The sequence below is a fragment of the Coenobita brevimanus genome, chromosome 97 (genome assembly GCF_032717465.1).
Source record: "Coenobita brevimanus isolate Jiangsu-jjx chromosome 97, ASM3271746v2, whole genome shotgun sequence".
In the NCBI taxonomy this organism is placed as follows: Eukaryota; Metazoa; Arthropoda; class Malacostraca; order Decapoda; family Coenobitidae; genus Coenobita; species Coenobita brevimanus.
The window spans coordinates 4,848,824-4,862,283 of NC_137050.1; the positions used below are offsets into that span (position 1 = coordinate 4,848,824).

Below are 13,460 nucleotides of genomic sequence, written 5' to 3' on the forward strand. Positions count from 1 at the left end.
TAATCCTTTGCATTCTAAAATCTAATTTCTTAACACTGCACAACACTGTAAATTCCCGTGTGGTCTAGTGGCGACGTATTGCAGTTTATTCACAAAAAATGAGCACGTGTGGCTTCCACTGCGATAAGCAGCTGCTCACGATCAGAGTTAGGCGGTAACTGTTGATGCCTTGGTGGTGACGGGGAAACAGAGTTGCCAGATCACAACGGCCACATTACCAAACTCCTCAATTTTCATTGCCAAATTTAACTTTTCATTACCTAATTCGTAAAGCTAGCATTTGTTCTTCACTAATTATATATATAAGTGTAAATAAATGTAATCACTCTCCTTATAATTAACAGCATGTTGATTGTTTTCATGCTATGTTGGCTAGCAGATTAATCAGAGAGAGCAAACAATCCACCATCTCCATCCTGCGTATCCTCATATATGTGAAAAATCCGTTTGGTAATGCATTATTCTGACTCATTACCAAACGAATTTTGGATTACCAAACTGGCCCACATTTGGCAATGAAAAACACTATTACCAAACTGGCCCACATTTGGTAATGAAAAACACCAAATGGCAATCCTGACAGGGAAGGGGGGAGGAAGGAAGGGGTGAAGGGTCCATGGTGTAACAGCTGTTCAGTGCTGCTCGGCAATTTCAAATTACGAGTGGGAAAAAAATTCGGATTCCCCCCCCCCCCGCTCCTTTGGGGGGGGGGGGTCCAATGGTCCAGGCCCATAATGTCCGGTAAGTGGGGTCTCCGGAAAGTAGAGGGATTACTGTATATATATGTGTGTGTGTGTGTGTGTGTGTGAGTGAAAATTGGCATGCAAAGTTCACAACCAGAAAGCCCACATAATGTTGATAGATCTGTTATCATAAAGTACTTACACTTTCTGCTCAATAACCTCCCTAATGAACTGGTAGTCAGCGATGTCCCCACTACAAGAAAGGACAGCTTTATCAGTGACCTTGAAGGTCCGCTCCACATTTCTGAACCTTGCCAGGGACCCATATGAGCCCAAAGTGTCTGCAGCCAGCATTACTCCTCCGTCATACACCAAACCCACCACAGATGTCCCAGAAGTTGATGGATACCTGGAAGAATTTTTTTTTTTTACAAAAAACTTTGCAAGATCATACAACATAAAGAAAAAGTGCCTCTGCTTGAACATCATATGGTTTTTCAGCTTATTAGAACATTACAAATCTTTAATGGAGGAAGGTGTATAAAATTCCATTAAGAAAACCATCTGAAACCACCTTCGTTCTGTGAAGTCACTGGATTAGCAGGACCTGTTTCCGGCTAGCCTACACAGGTTTCATTCCTAAAGTCACAGGAAGACTTACTGCAGGATAGCATATTCAAGATGTGAATATCGTTGCCTCAGTGGTCCTATTTTCATACAGCAGTTTTCTTCTGTATTCCACCCTGTTTCTCCTACTGCTACTTCAATGGCCTTCTTCTCTTTTCCACCCTGGTTTCTCAATGCTCTTACCTGCTGGATGTACATTTCTCCTTCCTTTGAAATATTTTTCAGGATGTCGTTACCTGTATTGTGACATGATATGTAATGGTATACAAAAAAGCAGAATGCTTTCTTCTTGGAAAGTGTTTTAAAAGCAACCATCATCACGCTCATACCAGCCAACCTACAAAAGCCATTTTCAATGGATACTATAAGGTGTTGCAACACAAACTGGGTTATACTCCAAAAGGAATAAGAATATTCTGCTCTTTTAGCTAGAGATGACTTGGTTAGCTCTGAATGGACTACCAGATGTCATTCATTTAAAGAAAACTCCCTACATCACATGATGTCTCCCAAGATGTTCCTCTATGCACCATGACAGCCCCAAGAAGTCGGGACTTAATGAAAACATTCATACCAAGGCAAGGTCCAGGCCAAACTCAGCAGAGAAGGGTAAGAAAATTAAAATGTAGTCACACCTGTCTTCAATATCATAAAACAAATACTGTACTGCATAGCTAATAAAAGTATTACTCCTCATTTGCTATCTTCAGTACCCCTCTTGTCCCAGTGGTTGAAATTGTGCAATCATATTGCAATAGGCTCCGAAACAAAGCCTGGCTTAGGCAGTGATTCGTTTCAGTTTCCTCCACCCATGTGGGGTGTTTGGTGAGGTCTGGTTGGCAAAACGTCTTGATTTCTAGGTGAACTGGCAGCACCTTTACCTTCACATACGGAGGAGTAGCAGTTACTGTCACCCAGCATACCCGGCAGTGGCCTCCAATGCTATGCCACTACAGGTGTGTGTGTACAACACTCAAAACTTTTTAATATAAAAAATTAATGATGATTTGTCTGTTCTGCACTAATTTCACAATTTTTTCCTTTCCTGATGATAAAAAAATATCATTTCAGAAATAGTTCCTTGTTGTATAGTACAGTATATGGTACTGGTAATTAATTTTTTATGGCAATAATTGCACCGAAGGTAATTCTCAGTGAAATAACCATGATGCTGGGTGGCGGTCTTTCACAGTTTCAAGCTGCAGCCTACTAGGTATTGGGGATTTTCATGGTTAGGCTTAGTGACAAAGCCTCCAGTTAGGGTAGGTTAGGTTACAACACACCGATGCATCCAGACGAGATTGTTCAGTACAGTATAAGCTACCTAAGGGTATGGCCAAACCGAAAGTGACGAGCGGGGAGACTTGAGCAGGGAGGGATGAGGCAACATGATAAAACTCAATCAATCCTATGTCGCTGAACACACAATATAAGCGGGGAGGTTTGTCATCCTGCTCACCCTCCACGCTTGTCACTGTGATGCAGCATGTTCCAAAGTGTCGCACACTGCCTAGCGACATCCCCAGGCATGTCGGCACCAATGAACAGCTTCTGACTATCTGTCAGCCGTGAGGTTGCTGCTTCCTATTAGGACAGGCATTGCGCTGATGTTCACCTTGTCGCTTATAGCTAGACACTACCTCCCCACTCGTTGCGTTCGGTGTGGCCATACCCTAACAGTACCATAGTTTTCAGGATAAAGAGGACAATTTGCAGTTTCGTACAACCATGGAATCTTGACATTTCCTTTTGATGGTACACATATCTCACTTTCTACTGCGATTTTTACTGAAAAGGCCTACTTAAAGGTTGCAAATGCACTTTTTAGTACTAAGTAAATAAGGATTGGGAGTGGGGACTGTTTAGCTCGTAGCTTCGTCTGTTTTCGAATCTATGTCCACACTAGGTTACATTAGGTTAGGTTGTTAGATTAATTAAGTTAGGTTAAGTTAGATGAAATGAAAAAGATAGGAGCTGGAATAAACCATTTCAGCTGTGCACCCTCCACCCAACCCCCACTCCCTATCTATAGTACGGCGGTACTTAGTACTAAAAAGTGCATTTGCAAAGATTAAGTATTTAGTAAAAACAGCAACAGAGGTTGGTGGTGGAAACCATCATCCACTCACTTGATGAAGTGCTGCCTACTTCTTCCTTAGCCTTTATCATTCTTTTTTTGTGCCTGCCCTCCTCTCTTCCAATTTCTCCCATCTATCCTGTCACTTCATATTGTTTTGCTTTCCTCTACAGGTGGCTTTACATTGAGAGACAAGCCAAATGGTTTCCTGTAAGCCACGAAACCATTTACAACGCTGGGTGGTAACCACATAACCAAACCATTTGTGCTCCCTACGTGTCAACAAGTGGGTTGGTGGAGGGTCAGTGCCGCTCCTCATAAAACAAATACCGGGTAACTCAAAAGTCAAATGGCCACCCCTGGCAGTAGATAGATAGATAGCAACAGAAGATGAGATATGTATACAGTAATACCCAGATATATGATACCCCTAGATGAGATACCCTGACTTAACGATGGGGGTAGAAATACCACCATACCCCACCTAAGGATGGCCAAACCCCGGTTTAAGGATGGATTTTTATTTTTTTACCGATTTTAATGATATTTTAGACTAGAATTGTGTGTTTAAGTTGATTTATAAACAGTTTTTAGACTTAGATTAATGTGTTTCAGCCATAGGTGGGGTGTACATTGTAATTTTGGAGTACAGTTTACCAAGTTCTTCTTCCAGACTTATATTTGATAATTTTCAGATTTTATTTGTTGGTTTTAGTGAGTTATTTACAGGTGCTAGGCTTTGGTTAGCTTTTTTTACACCTGTTAGGCCATTTAGATTGGCTTTAAACTTGTTTTTGGGCTCATTTGGGTGGGTTTTAGACTTGGTTGAGGGGGGGGGAACCCAAGACTGAAAAGCACATCCCATTACATGTTAAAGCTGCCCCAATTTGCGATACGACGCTTAACGATGGGTTTTTACCTAACCAATTGCATCGTTAATGTGGGGTATACCTGTTCCTGTAATAGAGTCTATAAAAGACCGCTTTGCTTAGGGGCAAAGAAGGAATCCTCTCTTTGGCTTAGTGGTAACATGTGTCTATCAAGCGCGAGGGCCTGGAGAAAAGAAAGATGTAATGGAGTCTATAAAAGCCCACAATGCTTAGAGGCACAACGGGGATCCTCTCTGTGGCTCAGTGGTAATGTGTGCGCGTATCATGCGCGGGGGCCTGAGATCAAATCTCGGCCAGCCTTGTGTCTACTTGGGCAATACTGTGTGCTGCAGATCGAGTGAAGAAAAAACTTGGCCAAGTAGACAATGATCAGCTGAGCAACCAAAACATTCAAGATGGCGGACAATGCTGCTCAAGCACTGATTGAAGAAGTTCATTTGATAAAGTTTATATGCTCGTGTGAATAAAACTCCAATATAACACATTAATAATAATTTTCATACATGTACGATGATGATGGGAAGCTTTATACTTCACCTTAACTTAGAGATAGGTGCTTCGTCACTAACACGTCCATAGCGGTTTTACAAACCTATAATCTAGTCACTATACCCAAAGAATCTAACCCTTTCGCTGCATTTTATGACTATAGTCGTTCTATGAATTAGGCTATTCCCTTTCACTGTGGAATATGACTGTAGTCGACGGGCCTCAGAAAACAGTTTGAACTGGCCGCGAGGTACTCCAGGCTCCCACCGATGTTGCTATGGCAACAGCGTCCTAAAATGTGCTGCCATCATGCGGTAGCAAGTCAAAACATCATGTTGACAAACATGCCTGCCCAGCGGATCGGGCGCTTGGCCGAGTGTAATAATTTCTTGGAAATTTACCATTATTTAGGTGAGTTATATGCAATGTAACTTGATTAGATGTTTTTAAAGAAGGTGCTGGACATGTAAGTGTACAGAAAACGCTTGATAATGAATACTGTATTATGGTAAACCAGGATCTTTATATATCAGCTGGCCAGCATCTCGACATACTTTTTATGTATGGTACTCACTGTCCTGCTGATAATTTAGAGGCTATAGCTATTAAGGGATTTTAGTTCTGAGAATAGAAATGTAAGTATTAGGCAATCACAGAAGTGTTGTAAACAATTTCCTAATACCATTTTGATTTTCTGCTGGAGAACTGACACTTTTTGAGAATCAAGCCAAATATAATTCCACAACAAATGGGTTAATGTTTCATTACTTTACACAAAGAATTTGGTGAAATTCAACCTCCTCATAGGAAAAAAAAGTCCACAGTTGGAGCACTTACATCTCATTCTTTCGCTCTCTTCGCTCGTCAGAAGGAAAAACTTGCTCGCTCTGTGGTGCCCCGTGGCACTCGGCCAAGTAGACACAAGGCAGGACTGTGATTTCTTTGTTAAGATTGAGTCTGGTTATTACAAACTGTCAAAAGGAAATTTCAAGATTTCATGGCTGAATGAAATTGCATATAGACCTATCCTCATGGGGCAACGTAGGATTGGATGATGATTGTACACATGTATATATATATATATATATATATATATATATATATATAAATATATATATATATATATATATAGCCTTTACGTTTCACATTTTTCAGCTTGTTTAGAATAGTCAGTAGTCATTCAGTAGCAGTCATCCAGGAAACCCATGCACTCCTAAATGAGACCTATCACGCTAAATCCTCTCATAAACCATAGCGAAACAGTTACCAGGACCAGCACAGAAGGTATATACGTAAACACTTTAATACAAAAAAAAACTTTAAACTGCTCCAATAACTTACATTGTATGGGACTTGCTTTCATGTTGCTTTTTAGCTGTTGGAAATTCATAAAAGCTACCAGGGGAGGGGCCGCCCGACCAAAGAGGAGGAGGATCAAGCGTTACGAGCCCTTCCATCATGACTTTTGTGTTTTCATGCCACTTGCCAGTCTTGCCAGAAGCCGAGTCAGCAGGCTATCAAATCAGTATCTAAAATACTCCTCGCCTAATACATAGGAGTAAGTAACAGAAATATTCAACTGTATAAAAATATAGTAAATAATACATTATCAATACATGACCGAAGAAGTATTTATTTAATTTAACAACTTTATAAAGGATGATGTATATAAAATCGCCATCATTCCAATATTCTTTTATAATTGCCCATGGAGTGAATAAAATAACTAAATCAACCACCATACATCTCAAACTGCTAACAACAACAACGAGAACGCCATTATAAGATATATACATCAAAAGATTAACTCCCTGGCAACTATCAGTAAGCATAAGGATAATGTAAATTCATGCAATATTTAGTTTCTGCAAGATGTTTCGTATAAATAAAACATTAATTGTACATTTTAACATTGCATTTTCGCAAACATTTTTCTTTCGCGCCAGATTGGGCTTTGAAGTCTGCGCATGCGCAAACTAGCCAGTAGTGAAAGATGGAAGGAAGTTGGGAGGTGTTTGAATGTTTGTGATCTTAAATATCACTCATTTATATTTTATTTCAATGAAAACACATATGAAATCATGTCAGATACAAAGAAAGTAGCATTCTCCACCTTGGGTCCTATTAAGAAAGACAAGAAAAAAGTGAAAGATGTGAAAAGCTTGCGAATTGTTTTGACACTAGCAGAGTCCAATGAGAAGTCTTGTCCGGAGTTCAACTATCGAGAACTGGTGACTCAAAAATTGGTAAGTAAAGAAACTAAGATGCATGTTAAGCTCACAGATAAATCCTGAACTACATGTAAAAATATTTGCAACAAATCTTATGAGCAGGGTCTCGTAGCGTAAGCAATTTTGGTCGAATGTTTGCACCAGGTAGAGGGCCGGTAGAGAGAAGCAGATGGACATTTTGTAAAGCTGGTGTACAGGCTGACAGCGCCAGTGTTTCGTGGTGTAGGCTGTGACAGTCTATAGCAGGAAACAAACTTTACATATATATGGACTAGTATAGTCATTCAGAATTCTGGCATTTCAGACCCTACTCCTTAGGAGTACCCTGACTCGGGGACGTCCCCGAGTTTGAGTGGCCATGAAGTCTGACCTCAAGGGTATGTAAGGGGCCAAAGCGCCCCAAGGGTAAAGGAGGTAGAAACATTACTCCCTACCAAACATGGTAAAGTAACAGACAAATGCTTGCTAGGGGACAGAAAGTTCGTATTGTGTCAAGAATGGGTGACACGTCGTGAGGGCGATGGTAGGCTAGGCCCCTGAAGAAGAGGCATATTGAGTGTAGTAAGTGGTCCTCGAGCATGGGGTGGGAGATAGCCTGAGAGTGAGGAAGGTGCTGTCACTGGCTCTAGGTGGTGGTGTGAGCCGCCGGGTAGAAACTACCGTCCGGCCCCATGATCTCTTACCATACGAATTTTGAACCCCACCACCACGATCTGACACTTACGATGGTCACAAGGACCTCCTTGAACATTTTTTAGGATGAGTATCAATTTATATACTTTGATAAGTTTATTATATCTTTATAAATTTCATTAGTTTTTCAGATGTTTAATAGGGACTGATAATGAAGGGGATTGGCAGTTAAGCACGATAGGTGTGTTTTGAGTTCAGAGTTTGTTCGTATCTTGCATTGTTGACCAAAATCTGATTTATCTCAAATTACGGTAGAAGGAAACCCTCTCCCCACCCCCCACCCCCATCACCTTCATGCTTTGTCCCCATACTTTCTCCCCATCCCCGTAACCCCCGTATTCCCGAGATGCTTTTTCATGTGTTGTGAGGCTGGGAAGCTGTGATGGGAGACACCATGGGAATGCTGGTGTAACACGGCCCTTTGCGGGGGTCTAGTGTGATGTTGAGGGTGAGGTGGTGGTGCTGCAGGGTCGATTATCATAATGGGAAGACGGTTGCGAGCGCCTACTTCCTTAGTGATGTTGCTAGCAAGCATTCCACCAACGCATGTCGCACATACGTGAGGAGACTCACGCAAGGAACTCACCAATATTTCACGTGTTTTTCCTGCCGTTAAGGTGCGCTAGATTTAATTATTATACCATAGAAATGCACAGTAATAGAATCTGATCACGTGGCCACCCGAGGAATCGATGAAGCAAATCACGTCACGCCAAGTCTCAAAATATTTGCCCGCGAGGCTTACACAAATATACGTAATCGCTATATTTTCCTAGGTGATATTTTATGCATTGGTATTCTTGGTGTTTATTTATATTGTAATTTATTAACTACAAACAATAATACTAGCAATACGTGGAAGTGCAGAAGTTAATACCAACTCTCAGGAAGAGCGCTGAAAAGTCGCTGTTGAGGAAAATGACCCTACTGGAAGTTTTAAGTGTCATTTATGTGATTTATCCTATTGATGACATTTGTATTATAATGATGACATGATGCCCCCTTCCCCCATCCTACCTCAACCTGTTGGATTACCCCCCTCCCCCTTTCTCAGCCCGTGTCTCCTGACTGGGGGGACGGGGGGGGTTGAGTCGGGGCGGGACTTACTGGGCGGGGCTTCTTTACTAGGCGCGCGCGGTGATTGGTGGGCGTGCGGCTCGGGCGCTGAGTAGCGTATGTGGGCGTGGTGGGCGCGAGCGCGGGCGTGTGGGTGGTGACGCCATGAGTCAAGTGACGTCACTACTCGGCTATGACGTCGCTACCCGCCCCACGTGCGCCTGGGAGCGTGATGTCAGCCGCTGAGACCACCATTGCCTTCCTCTCACCACTTCTCTCGGCCCACATCGGTGCGCGTGACTGCAGAGTGGCTGTCCCAGTCAGAGTTTTGTTTTATTTTGCCTTCAGTCATGAGGGTTACTTTATGAAAAGAAGAAATTTTCATTTAATTAATATTTTTATTTTAGTTTTAATTTTGTTCATATTTGTATATACAGTATATTTCTCAGATAGGTAATATGAACGGCATTTGTTTGGATGGTTCATGCCTGTGAGGTGGTCAGGATTCCGGGAGCATGAATTTTAAGTGAATGAGTGTGTGGCCCACATTATTGGGAATGCTGTTGATTAGTTCTCCGTTTTTTTTTTTTTTTTACACCTACTGTACCCAACATCACGCCATAGTTGGATGGGAAAGACCCAAAACGATGATGTAGCTGTTTCTTACCGTAGTTATATATATGTAATTTCGTGTAGATAGATATGTAGCCATTATTACCAACACAGTATGCAATACAACTGTATATATATATATATATATATATATATATATATATATATATATATATATATATATATATATATTTTAGATTAACTGCCGTTAATCTACCTTAGTAACAATCAGTTAGGCAAAACAACCGAAATTTGAGCTCTGCTTTCCCTGCTACTACTCAACTTTCAACACATGAGATGTTACAGTACAAGCGCTTTTCCCATCTTTGTCCTATTTGTCTTATTGGAAATTAACCTTTTCCAACCAATTCTAGCAAGTTACGAAGTTTACCTCCATGTAGTTGTGTGCATCTCCATATCTACATGCACAAAGTGCACATCCCATTTGTGTGCAAAGTCAGTGTTTTAAGGGGGAGGAAAATGATGACTGTACTCTGAGCACTGTCACGTCTTGAACAAGTAACAAGGCCCAAAGTTACAGCAGAAACCTCTGATAGGCATACCCAGCTAGTTTGGATATTTTGTACGAAGGATCATATGCACCAAGTTTGTTCATGCAAAAAAGTACCTTATGCACGAAGTCCATAAACCACATCCCTGGCCTTTGGGGATATAGTACTGTACTAAACAAATAAATGTGGCCTGTGACAAGCATATGGGCATTTGTATGCAGAAATAATGTCCAATCAGCCATTGAAAATCATCTGTTTAGTATTAATCTCTGGTCTTTGGGTACCGTATGTAGTACTTTGTACTTCTCTTCGGGTATCGTGCATGCACGAATTTGGTGCAGCACTGACCTTCCCTTTCCATTCCTCTCAGCACTACCGGTACTTCTTACCCACCCCCTGTTTTTGCTAGAACTTAGATGTACCAAATCCAGTAGGAAAGAATGGGAGGAACATTGACCTGAGGTATTCTTTTCTTCTTTTAAACCAAACCCTTCATTTTTTTTTTTTTTTTTTTTTTTCTGTGAATTAGATCTGTCTGAACCGACAGCCCATAGCTGCTACCCAACATGTTGAAGTATTCATCAGCCTTCTTTGGCATACAAACACACTATTCAACATACTGTACCTTGAAACAAAAACACTGTTCAGCATACCGTACCTTATTGAATTACCATACATCATCAGTGCTTTTGCTGAGATAACTATACCATAAACAAAAACTTAATTCAACACACTAAAGTGCATTATTTCATAAACTGTTTCTGGGATAATTGAATGTTAAACATAAATAGGTTTTGTGTATGTAAAGTAATTAATACACCTATAATGTACAAGTGCAGTAACTTTGGTATGGTTACTGGAGCTAAGTAACTCCTATTTAAAAATAAATTATTTGATTGGGATGTGTGACTAGCCTATACAGTGGTAATTTGATCTATATCCACACATTTTGTGTTGTTTTAGTTTAGGCATACGGTAATTTTTTTTCATACTACAGGAATCCAGCCATTTAAGCTGGGCATTCTATAGATTTTTTTGAGGTTAGCTAGGTTTCTTCATATATGTTATAGACTAGTGTTACTATACTGTACTATATGTAGGCTGTCAAGCTGGAGTTGGTCTGTCAGGCTCTTTGCACTGTATCGTACAGTCCACCAAAAAGAGAAGCTAAGGTTAGGCAGTCACAGTGGAAATTCCTGTGTAAGGAGAAGGGTTAAGTGAGGTTGGGTTAGGTTAGGTTAGACGTAAATTTTTACAAGTTGCCCACAATGGGCTACTTGATACATATCTTTCTGCAGGATTTTGGTGTGATTCAGTCAATTCTATCTATCTATCTATCTATTGCCAGACACCACAATCCCACAAAGGGTGGCCATTTGACACTAAGTTAGTTGTTTTTCTGATACTGATTTTCTTTGGAAGCAATTGTCATATCGTAGCCTGTTGTATCATTATAAAGGCTCCAACATGCATTCGTCAGCCTTGGTTACCGAGTAGCTCTCCGCACTGCTCAGTCTCTGGCAAGCTCCCTGTTCAGTCCCTTATCTCTAAGGTCACACTCAGTGATCTCATCCCAGTTCCCCCCCCCCCCCCCAACATTCTCACTTCTCGCCCACTGCATCCAGTTGTCAACATGCCCAAACCATCTCAAGCTATTCCTCCTCATCACAACACTAATACATTCAAGTCCCATCCTTCCTCTCAACACTTCAGTTGCAATCTTTCCTGATGTTCTTAGATCAGAGTATTAGTGCAATATGAAGCTGTTTTGGCCATTAACCTAGTCAGTCTGCACTTAACCACAACTCAAGGAATTCAACCCTAACATGACTAACCTAGATCTTGGAAATACTGTTTGGAGCAGAACCATAGGGTTTTATGTCCATTATTTGGCATTGTAAACATGTACCATGTGGGGCAACTTGTTAAAAAAATACCAGGTTGAGTTAGGTTAACATAAGTTTATTTTATTTATACCCAGTACCATACTACAAAGGTGGATATGGCCATAGACTTCATAGTACCGGTACAGTGGTTAGGTAGAAAGAAAGAGGTTATCAGAGCAAGAAGTTAAACAAACTTAGCTATGGTAAATAAAGAGGAAGAGGGAAGGAAAAACAGCCAGAAGAGGAAGGAATGGGGATGGGCTTGGTACCATATGGTACGCAGGTACAAGCATTGACAGTTACGGTACTGGTGTCACATGCACAAAGAACCCTATATGACATCCCCAGTCTCTGGGCATGTGATAGTAGGTAAGCTAGGTGATTTCCTCTGGTAGCCTAGATAGATGGACAGTTTGATTTCTGCACACACACTGACCCTTTTTCTATTATAAACATATCCAAAGAGCGATAGGCCTATGGTAGCTATAGGGAACTTGTGAATCCACAGACTTGGTGATTGTGATCCTATGCACAAGGTCCTCTCTACCATATCCTTGGTGTTAAGGGTAAGGCCTACTTTGTATGTGACTGGCAGTCCACAGTGCACTTTTATAGTGACCGTCTTTTTAAATTTCTGAAATGCTGATTTATGGACGCAAATGAAATGTGCTAGGATAAACTGTGCTTGGGGTACTTAATGCGTGCATAAATTTGATGCAGGTGGAACTGATAATGGTAGGCTAGATGTCAAATAGGAGAGGAGAGTGAAAGTTATGCTAATTACAAATTGAGCTAAAGAAGGGCCTGGCACTAAGCACTGCCATGTCTAGCCAGAGATGCAGGTGGGCCTTCCCTTTTGCAAGGGGCTTGTTGAGAGTAGCCTAACAGGATTGACATACAAAGTGAGATGGCCTTCATTCCTAGAGGATGAGCTGGAAAGGAGATAATTGTGAAATGGATTTTCTTCCCAGGGTTATGATAAAGTTGACTAGAGTGGATGTGAACAGTGTACAATACAGAACAGAACAGAGCGTAGCTAGTAGACAGATGAATTTTATAGATTACAGTTTTCCTGTAATAATGATACACAGTACAGCCTGCAAAATTAATGGTCATATTAATGTATGGTATATTCACTTACTTGGTGTACAGCATCAGTAGTGTAAACTGTAGGTGACAATACATTGAGTCATAAACCATTTACTTTGATATATACAGGTATGTTGGATGGTAATCATATACGGTAACTAGATGGACATCTGCTCTAGTGGATTAATGCACTCAACCAGATGTGGTCCATAGGAGTTTGCTTCCAAAAGGTGGTCGGATTTTATGCTCACATTATGCCACTTGAGAATGAGTGGCTGGTCATTTTCCTCAGGTGTCTGGATTAATTGACCTGTCCCTGAGCCCCTTTGGTCCTGATAAGGCAGCAGAGGGTTGGATAATAGATATTCTTGTTGTCATTTACAGTACCATATGCAAAACATAACCACATTTGCATTATTGGCCTATATCAGCATTTGATTGGTGTTGATGTGAAGCTTTAGCATTCATGACAGGCAGTACAGATAGCAAATATTAGACATTATGATATGGCAAGATGCAAAGTTGAGGTACCAGTACTAGCCTATATATATTGTGTAAGTTAACTGTAGATGTACTGTAGGCCATTCTGAATTCTGCTTGATACGGGTAAAGGTT

The 13,460-nt window shown here is 40.9% G+C and overlaps 2 protein-coding genes across 2 annotated transcripts in view; one reads left to right on the plus strand and one right to left on the minus strand.

Annotated features, from left to right (window-relative positions):
• The window catches only part of Prosbeta7 (proteasome subunit beta type-4), a 32,605-nt gene extending 26,339 nt beyond the window's left edge, over positions 1-6,266 (minus strand). The window contains exons 1-2 of the mRNA XM_080283409.1: positions 6,108-6,266; positions 886-1,092 (exon numbers count right to left, since the gene is read on the minus strand). Coding sequence (XP_080139535.1) covers positions 886-1,092; positions 6,108-6,226 — 326 coding nt within the window. The 5' untranslated portion in view covers positions 6,227-6,266. The remainder of the gene's footprint in view (positions 1-885; positions 1,093-6,107) is intronic.
• A 581-nt stretch (positions 6,267-6,847) lies between these two features.
• The window catches only part of LOC145413785 (uncharacterized), an 89,384-nt gene continuing 82,771 nt past the window's right edge, over positions 6,848-13,460 (plus strand). Inside the window, exon 1 of the mRNA XM_080283439.1 lies at positions 6,848-7,012. Coding sequence (XP_080139565.1) covers positions 6,848-7,012 — 165 coding nt within the window. The remainder of the gene's footprint in view (positions 7,013-13,460) is intronic.